General features: G+C 38.2%; 1 protein-coding gene across 1 annotated transcript in view; it reads left to right on the top strand.

Moving 5' to 3' along the window:
• Positions 1–16,471, top strand: part of relt (RELT TNF receptor) — a 53,248-nt gene that overhangs the window by 13,299 nt on the left and 23,478 nt on the right. Inside the window, exons 2-6 of the mRNA XM_057838701.1 lie at positions 10,675–10,749; positions 10,953–11,045; positions 12,520–12,704; positions 15,600–15,655; positions 15,746–16,000. Coding sequence (XP_057694684.1) covers positions 10,708–10,749; positions 10,953–11,045; positions 12,520–12,704; positions 15,600–15,655; positions 15,746–16,000 — 631 coding nt within the window. The 5' untranslated portion in view covers positions 10,675–10,707. The remainder of the gene's footprint in view (positions 1–10,674; positions 10,750–10,952; positions 11,046–12,519; positions 12,705–15,599; positions 15,656–15,745; positions 16,001–16,471) is intronic.

Here is a 16,471-nt window from a genome sequence, read left to right as displayed (position 1 = left end):
CACTGGTCTACAAAATATAGGAAAATATCTGCTTTAGAGATAAAAATGGCTGAATCGTATTTACTGTATTGACATGGATTGGCGAATCGTATTTACTGTAGTGACATGGATTGGAAAATAAAAGATTTTAGTGCTGATTGTCTAAAGTATTCAAGATATTTATGTTAAAGTTTGATTACAAAGTTATATTGGTGTAGTTATATAATATCAGTTTCAGTAGTTGCTACATTTGAGATGAGATGGAGATATCAGTGTGTCCCACCGTTAGGAAATATGCACTTTCAAAACACCAGGATTTACACAAGACATTGAAAACGGCATATTATGTAGGGATGTACCGAAAGCAAAATTCTTGGCCAAAACCGAAAACCGAATATTGGAAACACTATCACTACACTTGTATACAAATCATTTGTTATTTATTTATCTTTTAATTACTTTATTTCATGATGTTCCAATTCATGCCTTTTGCCCTTGGCCTTTTTTTTTTTTTTTTAACGATCAGGCGCAAACATATTCCAAAATATTGTACGACCCCCGAGGCTCGAGAAATTTTGTTTGAAAGGTGCAGACAGAAACCCCTTAGGTGGGTGTGTTCCTGGCGACAGTGAACATTTTGTGGCAAATTCTGAATGCGTCCTATTGCAGAAGTGCTGGCGTCGTCGTAGCAGTCTGTTCGGTGGGCTTCACGGCCGATGAAACCTTGAAAAATGTGCTTTTTTGGAAGTTTGGGACACTTGAAAAATGGATCTCAGGCCTCAAGTAGCTAAGCTAAATGCGATCTCAATGTACGTTTGTGTGGAACTGTAGTTCACAGCAACAACAAAAAACTATTCCGTTCTCGCCGAAACTGTTAAAGCTCTTTACAAGGCTATTACAATCTATCATACTCCATAAAACAAGATTCGCTGTTTTCTTGTGCAACAAGTGGAATCAATCAAGAGCCAGGCGAGTCCTAGCTGCGACGAAGCCAAGAGAAGTCACTCCTGACCAGATTAAATGGCGACTGGCAGAGAGGGTGTGGAAGTCGCGGAAAAAAGAGGAAGTGGTTATCCCATAAATTATTGTACTAAACCAAAGCAAATGCTAATTTATTCATATTAACACTACTTCATTTGTATGCTGCTTGCTTGATTAAACTCCACAACTACTCTCACACGGGCTCAAATGCACTGTACTCGATATGACGTGGGATAAGAAGCAACATTGCTTCTTTCCGTGTTTTGATTGCGTCATCACAAGAGGACTACGGTTTTTCACAGTATGCAGTGGTAAACTTTCGGCCTTTTAACCGAAAAGGCAACGGCGCCAGATTTTCGAACACATCTCTAATATTATGTCAAAGCTGTTGCCTACACGATTCTGAAATGGTAGGCATTTTTTTTTTTTAGGTAGATGTGTTTACTCAGAAATAGGAATGTGCAAGTATGAAATTCTGACGGTGTGATAACCTTAAGGAAAAAATATCACGGTATCATGGTATAACATTTTTTTCCATTGAACAGGATTTTTACTTTTCAAAACATATCAGCCAGTTGCAACATAAGTATAATGTTAAAGAGCATACGACATGAGAAAAAAAGTCTTAAATAGCATTATTATGTGAATTAGAATCATATTTTGAGACGATTCGACTATATACAACAATGTAGCAAAGCGCAGATGACGAGAAATTAGTCTTTTAATCTGCCGGTTAGCCACGCCTACCATTATAGGGCTTTAGCGTCCCCAGCAGGTGGATGACGTCAGCGGTAGACTGGGCTCATCGGTTTTACTATTCAGCCCATTGAGGGGGAATTATTCAGAACGAGGAAAACGCGACAAAGAGAGCCGCAAAATGTCATTGTTTCAGTCTCTACTCCAATATTTTTAAAGGATATTCTTTTTATCCAAGTATTTTTCCCCAATAGCTATATAAATGGCTTGAGAAGGACCAGTCAGGCCGTCGAGAGGGAACTATTCACAACGAGGAAAACGCGACGAAGAGAGCTGCAAAATGTCATTGTTTCTGTCTCTTTACTTCAATATTTTTACAGGATATTCTTTTTATCCAAGTATTTTCCCCAATTGCTAAATAAATGGCATGGTCGTGACAAATAACAATCTTGTGTTAAATGGAATATGAAATGATAAAAATGCATTTATTCAGGACGACATGGCAAAATTACTCCATAATGGTCAAAACTGTCGACTTCACCTTTACTATCGCACCTCCCGAACGACATTTTATGACACCTAAATCGGACATATGTCATTTCCCTTCCCCGGCTTCGGAGAATGTAAACAAACCAAAAGTCGTGACAGCTAGCCGACATGCTAACCCGAACCGAGTGATGTTTCAATGTCTTCGAAGCGTAAAATCACACATGACTAGCCTCAATTATTTGACATGACGACTGGGTTGTCGATTGTCTTTGCGGATTGGCAAACCGCCTGGCGGAGAGCAATTTACAGTTTGTTCCCCGGAGGAGGGTGGCTGCAGTTGTTGTGCAGCTAACGTGCTGCTAATGTGCATGAGGAGGGCTTTTTACATGCCTACCAATGATCAAACGTAAGTAGTCCTTTATTTAAATAAAGTTTGTAGTGTTTACTTTGTAATCGCTGTATTCGTATTTGACATAATACAAAACAAGATGTTTACTCACTTCCTCGCAAGGCAAGGCAAGGCAAGGCAAATTTATTTATATAGCACAATTCAACACAAGGCAATTCAAAGTGCTTTACATCACATGAAGATCATAAAAATCACATTTAAATCAACACAACGTAGAAACGAAGACAAAAGATCGCATTTAATCACAGAATAACAGTTATAGATATGCAGTGCTAAACAAAAGCGTTTTTAGCCCTGATTTAAAAGAGCTAACAGTTTGAGCATACTTCAGACGTTCGGGTAACTTGTTCCAAAGGTGAGGAGCATAATAACTAAATGCTGCCTCACCCTGCTTGGTTCTTGTTCTTGGAACATGCAGAAGACCGGTTCCAGACGACCTTAGGGGTCTAGATGTTTCATAGGACTCTAACAAGTCAAGCATGTATTTTGGTCCAAGGCCATTAAGTGTTTTGTAGACGAGCAGTAGTATTTTATAGTCTATCCGTAAGTCCAGTGGTCCTACAGTAGTAGGGCTTGGCCAATATCCACGGTGAATGGGAACCTTTTGAAACTCCAAAAAGGCGCATACGCCTCTCCCTCATACAGAATTATTTTTCTGCAGCCGTTTGGCTGACGTGATGCGAAAAATAAACGTATTAATCCGCAAAATCAGGTGAATCCTTCGTCCTCATACACAACAGTACGCTGTATAGTGAAGAGGACGTCTTCTACCGTACACGTCACAGCGCCCTCCTCCTCAATGCAAGACCGAAGCCGGAAGTCACTCATTTTCATGGCGCGGGATTCAAAAAACTAAATAAATATAGCGATCGCTTCCACACACATCCAAGTGGTCCATATCATTCAGGAGCATAAAATACCGCGTGTATTATGAAATAAACATGCTTTTTCGTGTCACATGCACTTTAAGTTAAAATCGATAAAAAAAAAAAAAAAGAAAATATTCTAAATAAAATTAAAATTAATGCAGTCCTTTAGGTGAGCCTAAAGCAACAGCCACAGCTCAACATTACCATCAGAACAAAAATACTGTATTGGCCCGAATATAAGACGGCCCTGATTATAAGACGACCCCCTCTTTTTCATGACTCAAGTTTGAAAAAAGACTTTTTGATATGTCTGACTGTTTGATATTTTTGACTATTGTGATAAAACAACAAAATTGCAATAACTGCATTAACCATCAAAGTGAAGTCTAACTGTAACTGTAGTCTTGAAACAAATCTGAATAAGGAAAAACATTGCAATAAAATAATGCAAACTGGTTAAACTTGAGAGTAGCTGAGATCTGTCGTGACAGAACATAGCTTCAATGATATCTGGTGCCATCTAGCGTCGTGAATGGGTACAATGTCTAGACCGCAAATATAAGACGACCCCCACTTTTTCAGTCTTATTTCAATGCAAAAAACACCATCTTATATTCGGACCAATACGGTAATTCAATTATTAACCATAATAAGCACGTGTGTATGACTCGTATCATGTTTACATGAAACACACACACTTTCTCAACACAGACAGTTGCCAGAGAGGATAAAAACACATGTTTTACCACTGCTAGACACACTAAACACGCTGGAGTTAACTCTCGTAGCTGGTGGGAAACATTCATGATAGTGTTTACTAACCTTTAATTTTGTATAAATGCGAATTCATATTAGAGATATTGCCTCCTCGGCAGTCACCCTCCATAAACCTGTTTTACATGTCGGTTGGCCCTCCTCCTCTTAGCCGCGGCCCTCTGTAGCTTTTCTTTAGCCAAAGTATTCCCATACCAGTGATTTTCTTAAATGGGGAGAAAAAAGTTCAGGAGCTTCACCTCCTGCAGCCATCGTGTACCACAGCTGACACACTGACACTGAGCAACAACCAGTGGGTGAGGGTTGAGCCTTGCAGCTGCAAGTGAGGGATTTCTCATAGCATTTATGGTGCATAAAAATTAGCTAATCCCATAGGGATGGTATGACGAAAATTTTTTGCTTTTTGAAACTTTGACGTTTTCATACCACAGTATACTTGAAACCGGTAATCGGCACATGGCTACTCAGAAATAACCATTTCGATCACAGTGGTGCCTCAAGATACAAAATTCGTTCCGGAGTGGCTTTATCATGAATTCTTCACATAATGAATTGTGTTTTACATGTAAATCGTCTAATTCGTTACTAACACTACTAAAACATGACATTAAATTTGCCTGTAATGCTTTGTCACTGCCTAGTCGTGCGTAAGTGTAACTAGTTTGTTAGGTCCAGCTCATTCTACAGACATTATCACATGACTACTGGAGCTCATAGCAAACACGGAGTACTAAAAGATGAGTTAATTTTGGCAGCAATTGCTTGCTATTTGATCTTGCTGTTTGTGCCTTGAAAAAGTTATATCCTTCTTTTGTTTCATATACATGAGCATTGTGTAGCACATTGTGGTGTGTATATTTTGTATATTTACATTTGTAGTCCAAAGCAGTCACATTGCATTGCTGCGAGTGGGAACTATCTATTACTGTACGTATTCTTTTGCATAATTATTAATTTTTTGCAATATGAAGCAAAAAAGGTCAGAAAAGCGATAGTATCTAGACTAGAGCTACCACCGTAATACTCATTTTCGCCTAAACTGCTCGATTTTTAACATTTCGGCCAGATACTATATCTCAAAAACCATAGCCAATTGACACTTTTGACCTAATTTTTTTTATTTGTGACCTATTTTTAAAAATGCCTCACTATTTTTATCCTGGAAACATTTTTCGTGTAGACCAGTGTAATTATTGTTTTGCAGTTTGGACCTTTGTCTCTTCAGGTGTTTTAAATGTGCTTACTTGTCATGGCATCATGAGATGTTCTTCATATTTGTTGTGCAAGCTGAGATATTCTTAGCGGTGTTAATCTGCCATTTCTAGTCTTCCCTTTGACCATTACACTTTCTTTTGATTAGGCCTTTTCACATCCATCCACTGCCCATCGCCTCATAATAAAACTAAACCAAATTACAGTGTCACATAGGAAAATAACGCAGCTGGCAACTGCCACAAATCCAACAGGAGATCGAAAGGGCTGCTGTCATGTGTTCCTTTTCTGTGCTATTGTTTTATTGCCTATTGAAATATACTTTACAAGGCTGTCAGTTTTACCAGCACCTTGCCAAAAACAATGTCTATTGGAGTTTTTCAAATGTGTGAATGTGTGTAGGAGGTCATATGTGGTACATTTCCACTGTGGTGTTGCTTTTGGCAGCCCTTTCAATTTTCGTCTTAGTGTTTTGGACCAAAATACTTCCTAGTTTTAGTTGTATTTTAATAATTTCAAAACGTTCATCTTCATCTAGTTTTAGACAACAAAAACTCAGACAAATTTCGTCTAGTTTTAGTCGACAATTACTCAAAATGTTTTTGTCTGTGAAATTCAAAGGTTTTAGTCCAAAAATAAATAAATAAAAGTTTCCAACAATTTCAACTAAACATTAACAAACGAGCACATAATTGTAACATCTACAAGGACATCGCCATCTTCGTGATGATAATACACAGTCAGCCGGAAAACGGTAAATTATTTTAATTTTTATTATATCAATTGAACCCATCTGGACACCACGAACTGTATGTAAAAAGAAAAAAGATTTTAAGACAACGCTGCCAAGTTAAATGCTAATGCTAACGTTAACACTATGGTAACACTACAAGTTACATTTAGTGTGTGATGATCACTCAGCACTAACTTTTAAAGCCTAAAGCAACATTGCCTATTTTCTCCAGCAAAGATAAAGTGAATCTTTTTGTTTCAAAACAAGAGAGTTTGGAGCCTGGAGAGGACACTGGTGAGTCACATGAGTGACATGACCAAACACTGCTACCTACAGTGCTATGAAAAAGTATCTGAACCTTTTGGAATTTCTCACATTTCTGCATAAAATCAGCATCAAATGTGATCTGATCCTTGTCAAAATCACACAGGTGTGAAAATGGTGCTTTAACAAACATTTATATGTTTTCATATTCTAATGAGGGTAGCATGCAAACAATGACAGAAGGGGGAAAAATAAGTAAGTGAACTCTCTGCCTAAGGAGACTTAAAGAGCAATTGAAAGCCATTTTTACCAAACAATTTAAGTCAGGTGTATGCCCAATCACTGATGAGTGGTTTAAAGCTGCCCTGCTCACTATAAAGCAAACCTCTGGTAAGAATTGTCTTGATGAGAAGCATTGTCTGCTCAAAAGAGCTGTCTGAAGACCTGTGATCAAAGATTGTTGATTTGTATAAAGCTGGGAAAAGATTAGAAAAAAAACATCTCGAAATGTCTGGATGTTCATCAATCGAGAGTCAGAGAAGTTGTCTACAAATGGAGAGAGTTTGGCACTGTAGCTACCCAAAAACAAATACTCCAAACATAAGGCGTTCTTTTCTTCAACTTATTGAGCTCTCAAATCGTGGTAAGTGTAATATACAAAATGAATACATTTAAAACGTTGTACAACTGTATTTTCCATGTGTGAGTAGCTTCAACAGATTAGCACCATGGAAAAGTTCGCCAAAAACAAAACACACATTTTCCTTTCAAACTCGATATACACACTAACTAAAAGCTTACAAAGATGAATGTTAGCCTAGGCTTAGCTTGGAGAGCAACTTCGTCGAGTATTACAGCCGCAGAGTGAGAAAACAAGCTTGATTCGCTTGAATGAAGGGGAAAAAGGATAGCATCAAAGATCGTTAATTGAGAAAGATGATCTTGCGCTAAGCACAAATCCACGTTCGTTAGATCGAGGAGAGGTCTCACTCCCAATGTTTTTTTTTTTTTTTTAGATGAAACCTTTCCATAACAATATTTACGTTTTAACTAACTTGTACATTTTTAACTAACTTATTAACTTAAAATTCTTTATGTTCTTTTTAACACAAAGGCATGACATCATGTAGACTAGATTTGACACAGTGGCTGAAAATGGCAAAACTTCACTTGAGCTTTTCCACCCTCAAAAAAAAAAAAATCATGCAGTATAAAGTTTTAAAAATTTTATTCAGAAGTGTTTTTACTTTTTTATAGAATTTTTTTTGTTCTTGCTCTAATCTTGAGCAACTTGAGCTGTGGCTGTGGGTAGTGTCTATAAGTTATATATTAATTTTCTTTAAAATGTTTTTTTTTAATTGATAATTTATTTTAACAATATATTCATGTTCCAATTTGCAACTATGTTCTGAAAAAAAAAAAAAAAAAATCCTGTTCAATGGAAAAAAGTTTTTTTTAACTAATTGCAATACCTTGAGACTGTGAAACCGCGGTATTTTTGCTCATAGTTATCGTACCGTCAAAATCTCATACCAGCACATGCCTATGTAACGATGCAGACTAACTCCACATACGATAAGAAAATGTCACACTTTGTTAACATATGACGAAAAATATGGCACATTTTTGTTTCGTTCTCATCTCGTCAGACAAAACTGGCGTTCGTTTCATTATTTTTTAGTCCCCCAAGACTTAAGCTCATCATTGTAACGTCATTGTCATGAAATATTTTTGTTATCATCTTCGTTGATGAAAACAGCAATGATTTCCACTGAGCCATATAAATGGAAATTTCTTTTGGTGTTTTCGGCCATTTGTTGTAAATTGACTCCAAAACATCTTCATATTCTTAAGTTTGCGGGTTAGTCCAGGTATGGTCTTGACAAATTGTGACAACATATCCCATTTCTTCATTATGTGCTTTCTCAGCAACTGTGTCATATTTAGGTCAGGGGTGAGTGTGTCGTTCCCGCCAATTGTGAATTCTGCTTCCATCAGCCATTTTAGCGCTTTCCATCCCTTTCCTCTATTTTCTGTGACGAAGCATGGTCTAAATTTCACATCCACATTATGGCCAGTGAAGCTCAACTTCATTTGAGTCTGCTTCTTTCTACGTGAACTCGTATTGACTCAGACTGGCGTGATCTGTACTTTTGTGTTGATAACGTACCTTCACACAAGTTACTTATTGTTGACTGTTCATTATGGTATGCATCAAAAGGAACAAGTGAGGACTATTTTGCTTGCAAGCCATCCTGCCTGGACTTGCATGGTAACTGTAATGTAAATATGCTTTTGTCAGATGTTTTTCGCAACATTCTCTGGAGGAATTTCATTTTTACTTAAGTTACTGGTCAAAAAAGACTATTATTGCTTGTTGGAATATACTGTACCTTATAGAATGAGTGTTTTGTCTTATGCGCCAAATTAAACTGAGTACAGGGGTGGACAATATAAATGGCCCGGTGGCCCGGACATACTTTTAAAGGGCCACCAGAATGCTCAACAGTAAAAATAATGTGTTGATTAAAAAATAAAAATAAAAATCTTATTTCACATTAATTCCCAGTGGTTCTGTGTTTTGATGACGTAACGCTATCCCGATCAAAGACAACCTTTACAGTCTATGCAGCAGCCTTTGCCGTTGCTCTCCGTGAGGCGTAAACACACCTCGTTCGCGTGCTCGCTTGCTCCCACGTGAGCACGCGCAACCTGATTACTGCTGCTAAACGATTGTCAGTATCTCAATACCCACTTAACGTTATACTACAAGACGACATGTTTCTGAAACGCCCAGCACCTGGCCAAGCACCGAGTGAAAAAAGACCACTTCAGAAAGAGAAATTCACCAGAATAGTTGAGTGAAAGCGAAATCCAATATGAAAAGAAAAGGGAGAGAAAGTATCAGCCCCAATGGCGAGACCGCTGGAATTGGCTCGGCTACGATGAGACAAAAAAACGAGGATTACTGTGAGGTGTGCAGATCAATGCCCACATATGCAGTTAACGAGTATTAAGGTGCAACAATTAATCGATGACTAATCTATTAGCAAATTAATCAAAAATATTATTATATATAAAATATACTTTGGAAAACAACAATTCACATTTTGGCCAATTTTCGGACATCCTAATGTCTAAACTAGCTTCTTAGTAAAGCAGCAACAACTAATCGATTAAATGGATTAATAAATTAGTTGTCAACGAATTTGATCATTCATACAGTTGAAGGAAATTGTTATCCATTTTGTCTTCATTGCTACTTACAACACGCCGAAAACAACTTCAAGGTAAATTGTGAAGGTTATTGAAAGGAGTGACATTCATCTGATTAATCATCAAATTAATCGATTACGAAAATAATTGTTAGTTTCAGCCCTAAACGAGTATGAAACTTTTGGCATGAATATAACGTGATAATTCATCCACGTGCGTGACTACAGAAAAAATATGATCATTACGACAGTTTAGCTTGAAATTCATTAGCCACAATTGCCTTAGTCATCTCTTTGACTTCTAAATTGTTTCCACGACAATCGAGCTGGGGGAAACTTCCAGAGGGCGGTAATGGGAAGACAGGAAAGCTTCGCCCAGGCACGGGGCTCTCCCACCATTGGATCTCCCAAGAAATTTTTTTGTTTGTTTCTCGAAAACATTAAAACATGTGTAAGTGGTCAGTGTAGTCGACTTGGTTTTATTCATGTTCTGATTAGGTTATTCGTGTTCCAGGTTGGTGCACTCCGTAAAGTTCAATACGGGTAAATGCTGACGCCACACGCCAGTTTGTTACACGCCGAAGATACACAAAAATAATGAAAACTAATCATTTTAGCACAAAAACTCCCTGGTCATGTGACCAATGGACTCAAAATCTGTGTGGGATGACAGCACTCCACTGGCTGCATGAGTTAGGCGACGCCTCGTTTGTGCAATGTATATGATTTTGAAATTGGAATAGGATCATTTGCACTAGCTTCATGTCTTTGCACCATTTTGCTGCACTTTTCATTAAATCTACCGCAAAAAAAAAAAAAAAAATGTTATTCATGTTATTCAAGCAAATTGTTCTTTTTCGTGATTATTGGGATCAATAACTGACGCGTTGACCTGGGCCACTGGTTTTGATAGTAGGACCAGTGAACTTCAATTTCCCTTATTGTCTACCTGTGGAGTACATTGTCTATTGAGTTCGGGGCTATTCATTGTTATTTATGACTATTAACCCCATGGTACTACCTTTTAAGTATTAATACAATTTTCTTCTACAGATCATATGTTTATACAAGAATACATTGAAGAAGATGAAGAACCACCTTTGCTGCTCAGCTCTTGTTCTTCTCACGGTAATCAATTTCACTAAAATAATCAGAATTTTAAAAAAAATCCCTATGTACGGTTTGTACTGGTATTTACAGTGTCATTCATTACTAAGCTGCATGATGTGGCATATGAGTTAGGATGTGTGTCACTAGTTTTACTGAGTGATTCAATGACTCACAAGTTGGCAAGACTGTTTACGTAGAGGTTTTTTTTTTTTCTATTTCAGGTGTTTGGCTGTCGTGAAACTGCAGCTGTGCAGTGTCAGTGGGAAGTAGGGTGTATGTGTCTTGAATGCCCCGCCGGCCAAGAACCTTCAAAAGTGAGTCAGACCTCTTTTTGCCAAAAGAAAAAACAGCAGAGTGATTGCTCAGGTTGCACTAGCAACTGTTTTCCTTTGTTGCAAAACTGGCATTCACTTCGTCCCAAATTTTAATCAGCCCGAAGCAGGCCTACATTTTCCTATCCAAGGTCTGGCGATCTGAACCTCGTAGTAAAAAAAGATTGATGCCAAGTGTGGACACACAACAGTCCAGCTAATTAATAGGAGAAAATAAATGTGCCTCTAGGATACATTTTTGCACAATATTTCAGTTTCGATGGCAGTCCTTGAACAAATAAATGTTCATATCATAGCTATGTGAAAGAAAAAAGCAACTTTTAATAACTTTTTAACCATTTCATTAAACATATTCTTAACTTTTGTGATTAAACATCAACTTATAACCATAGGCGGAGTTTGACTTTGGGGGGGGGGGGTGCACACTATGTTGATGACCTCGAAATGCAGTGTCAACAATAAAATTACAAGAATATTTATAATAATAAGTTAAAAATGAGCATTTTTTTGGTTTCCCATCATTCTTGAGGTGAATTCTAAATCAAACTGCTTAGGACAGCTAAATTTTTTGCCAAGATCCTCATCCATTGAATATGGTACGCCCGCCCGTATCGTGCCATTGTGGTTACCCCCGTCAAAAATTGTATCCCCTGGGCGGAGCCTCTGTGCTGCACTGATTTGCTTGATTTCCGTGTTTTGATGATGTAATTATCTACGAGGTTTTAAAACGAATGAAATGAAAAGCGAATGAAAAAATGTTCAAATTCACAGCAGAAGGATAAAAAGAGCTTGTTTTTCTGTGTATTAGTTGTTTTGCAGAATGATTTCCATTTCTTGGCAATTGCCCCGTAACGTTTTGCAGCCTTGTAGAGGTCTGCAATTCTGTCTCCACTATTTTGGACAGCTCTTTGGTCTTGACCATGTTAGTAATTGGAGTCATCCTGATTGGACAGGTGTTTATTTGCAGCTAACTGCCTCAAACAGACAAAAAGTAAGACTCAGACAGTCTCCACTTATTCGTTTAACTTGTTAAAGGCGACTAACAGGTCTTTGAGGCTCACAATTCTAGCAAATAGACAGGTGTTCAAATACTTATTTTCAGCAGTACGATATGAATAAGTTCTTTAAAAAAATCATACATTGTGATTTCTGGATTCTTTTTTTCTTTAGATTGTCTCTCACAGCGGGCAAGCACCTACCATGAAAATTTCAAACCCGCCCATCATTTCTATGTGGAATAATTTGCAAAGTCGCAGGGTCGTTCAAATACTTATTTTCCTCAGTGTAAATGAAATTTATTAAACGTGGGGGGGTCGTTTAAGTCACTTGACTAGATTACTTAATGACATTTTTTTAAAAAGGAACAGTTGATTCTTGGTTGGCATATTGCCATAAGTTTTACATAATGAGGGTATGTTTGTAGGAACTTGATATTTGCTGTTTTCTGTCTTACCAGCCTTGTGGTCAGATCCAGAGTCGGACAGAGGAAGTGCAGTGTCGTTCATGCCAGACAGGAACCTTCTCAGACTCATTAGACTCTGAAGTGTGTCGTCCACACTCTTCCTGCAAGCTCCGTGGGAGAACACTTGTCGTCTCTGGCTCTGCAAACTCTGATGTAGTGTGTGGAGACTGTCTGCCTGGGTAACGACTGCAAGTCTTTGTCTACATTTGTTTTAATTTGTTATCTGTGTGTTTACTCATTCATGATAACAATCGTAGTATGGAAGGTGCCAAAATTATAATTGAATAAGTAAATAAAAGTGAAAAAAAATGGCTATGGATACAATAACAAGATTCAAAGATTAAAAATTAATTTGGAAATAAATACATAAATAAACCAAAGTTGGGCTGGTTGACCTCAGATTGACCTATCAAAGAATTTTTGTCTTTGTTGTATTGTTTAGTTTAATTCAGTGGTTTCCCTAACCTTGCTCAAGGTACCAAACCCCACGGGTTTCACAGGTGCATCCACTAATTAGATTTCAAATTCAATACTTAGATATCTATGCTAAAATGCTAATATCTAAGTGAATTCCTGTTGTCTTCACATTTTGACAGCATGTTTTCTGAAACAGATTGAAATTTGAGTCTGTTATACTTCTTCATATTAAATGCGATTCAACCTTCCACTGAGCAAACCAGTTTCTATTACAGTCAGATAGAAGACTGCCAATTGCAAGAAATGGAATAGAGCAAGGGTGTCACACTCATTTAGTTTTGCAGGCCACATTTAGGCATTTTGAGCTCATGTGGCCTGGACCAGTGTACTTTGGACCAAATCAAATCAAACTAGATATCCACTATGCGAATCATTCGCCACTCCGTGTCAAAATGGATTGGACGTCTCGCACTATCTGTGGGACTAGAATATGAGCATTCACAGCCAGACTTTCCTGTTTAAGTGAATTTGACGTTTATTGTTGTCAATGAAAGCCAAAGAGTTGATTTTAGGTCACTTATTTGTTATTTTGGGATACTTATGGATCAATTCCTGCGCATTTTGGGGCATTTCCAGGTTATTTCCTGTTGATTTCGGGTCATTTACTGTTGGTTTTGGTGCATGTTTGGGTCAATTCCTTGTTACATTAGCAGCCATTGACTGGGAGGGGTGAACATACTGGTCCTTCTAAAAAAATAGAATATTGTGATAAAGTTTTCTGTTTTCTGTAATGTACTGATAAACATTAGACTTTTATATATTTTAGATTCATTACACACAACTGAAGTAGTTCAAGCCTTTTATTGTTTTAATATTGATGATTTTGGCAAAAAAGTCAAGAAAAAACAAAAATCCCTATCTCAAAAAATTAGCATATCATGAAAAGATACTCTAAAGAAGCTACTAACCTAATCATCTGAATCAACAAATTAACTCAAAACCCCTGTGAAAGATTCCTGAGGCTTTTAAAAAGTCCCAGCCTGGTTCATTACTCAAAACTGCAATCATGGGCAAGACTGCCGACATGACTGCTGTCCAGAAGGCCATCAGTGACACCCTCAAGCAAGAGGCTAAGACACAGAAAGACATTTCTGAGTGAATAGGCTGTTCCCAGAGTGCTGTATCAAGGCACCTCAGTGGGAAGTCTGTGGGAAGGAAAAAGGGTGGCAGGAAACTCTGCACAACCAGAAGAGATGGCCGCACCCTGAGAAAGAAAGATTGTGGAGAAGAGCCGATTCCATACCTTGGGGGACCTGCAGAAACAGTGGACTGAGTCATGAGTAGAAACATCCAGAGCCACCGTGCACAGGTGTGTGTGAAACAGCGGCAGAAGCGCCTGACATGGGCTACAGAGAAGCAGCACTGGACTGTAGCTCAGTGGTCCAAAGTACTTATTTCAGATGAAAGCACATTTTTCATGTCATTCGGAAATCAAGGAAGAAGACTCGGGAGAAGGAAATGCCAAAATGCCTGAAGTCCAGTGTCAAGTACCCACAGTCAGTGATGGTCTGGGGTGCCATGTCAGGTGCTGGTGTTGGTCTGCTGTGTTTTATCAAGGGCAGTGTCAATGCAGCTAGCTATCAGGACGTTTTGGAGCACTTCATACTTCCAGCTGCTGAAAAGCTTTATGGAGATAAAGATTTCATTCTTCAGCACGACCTGGCACCTGCTCACAGTGCCAAATCCACTTGTAAATGGTTTACTGACCATGGCATTACTGTGCTCAATTGGCCTGCCAACTCTCCAGACCTGAACCAGACCCAACACTGTGGATGACCTTAAGGCTGCTATCGAAGCATCCTGGGCCTCCATAACACCTCAGCAGTGCCACAGGCTGATTGTCTCCATGCCATGCCGCATTGAAGCAGTCATTTTTGCAACAGGATTCCGACAAAGTATTAAGTGCAAAGCTGATATAATTAATTGATGGTTGACTCTTTTTGTATTAAAAAACACTTTTTTGTATTGGTCGGACGAAATATGCTAATTTTTTGAGATAGGGATTTTTGGTATTTCTTGACTTTTTTTTTTTTTTTGCCAAAATCAATATTAAAACAATAAAAGGCTTGAAGTACTTCAGTTGTGTGTAATGAATCTAAAATATATGAAAGTCTAATGTATATCAGTACATTACAGAAAATAATGAGCTTTATCACAATATGCAAATTTTTTGAGGACTAGTATGTGACTGCGGACACAAAAGTGACCCACGAACAGAAATGCACTCGATGGTAAAAAAATTGGCAAATCTCCAGTTTTAGAGCAGAGGTGTTAAAACAAAAGCATGTGATTCACTATGTGGGCCGTACGATTAACACAAATTGAATAAATGTAAATTGGGTTCAAAACCTGGTCTTAAACGTCAGTTTGTATAGATTTAGTCAGCATATTAAAATGGGGCCCTGCGTGTCTTACTTGCCGAACCCCTGACACTTTCTCACTGAACCCATGGGGTTCGATCGAACCCAGATTAAGAACCATTGGTTTAATTGAAAAGAAACTAGCAATTTAACAAAGTTGTCAAGAAACCATAGAGAAATCCTTGTATTTGCTTTTTTGTTTTTGTCCCTTCTAATATCGTCTTTTTTTTCTAACAGATTTAACATAAAACCTGGGTTGGGAAATGATTCAGTCAAAACCCCCTGTGTGAAGAGTAAGCCTGTTTTTTCCTACTGTTGTTAAATTAAACGCCAATCTCCCAAATTGAATATTTTTGCGATTAAAATCTCTCTTTCACCCCCAGTGAGTGTGCATATTAGAAGCATGCGTACAGTGGGGCATGGCTTAGAGGGTGGTTCTGGAGGGCCAGTCAACGACACAGTGGTGCGCAGTGCTGAGGAGAAGACAGCCGAGTATGCCGTTTTCGCCTTAGTGCCTATCTTCTGTGTGATGGGCTTGCTGGGTATTGTGATCTGCAACCTCTTGAAGAAGAAAGGATGCCGCTGCAATGCCGAGAAGGACGCGGTTGATGCAGAAGCTGCCGCACCTGAGAGAGAAGGTAAGTAGTGCAGAAATGGCCTTAAAAGGCCAAGGAGTGGAAGGAATTTATTACATTTGGTATGTCAATACACAGCGGTTTTGTATATTAGTCACAACTTGGTTAGCAAACTATATGTCACATGCTTTGAACTTTGACCTTTCCAGGGCCATTCATCTAAGGTCATGTATTCTCCATGTTATTCAAGCGAACAAGGTTGTTATTGCGATTTTCCTATTAAAAAAAAAATCATGGAAAAACTTTCCCATCAACTCACCAGGGAGTCTGAAAGAAAATAACTCATGTATACAAAAAGTTCATGATAAGGCAGAGGGGAATGGGTTCCTCAAATGGAAATTGTGGATGTGAAAGAGAGACTGAGGGGTAGAAGCGAGGGAGTACAATACCAATAAATACAGTGAGGCAAATAAGTATTTAGTCAACCACTAATTGAGCAAGTTCTCCCACTTGAAAATAATAGAGTGGCTTGTA

The sequence above is a fragment of the Corythoichthys intestinalis genome, chromosome 6 (genome assembly GCF_030265065.1).
Source record: "Corythoichthys intestinalis isolate RoL2023-P3 chromosome 6, ASM3026506v1, whole genome shotgun sequence".
Lineage (NCBI taxonomy): Eukaryota > Metazoa > Chordata > Actinopteri > Syngnathiformes > Syngnathidae > Corythoichthys > Corythoichthys intestinalis.
The sequence above is the reverse complement of the archived record's forward strand: the minus strand, read 5'-3'. Positions and strand labels throughout refer to the sequence as shown.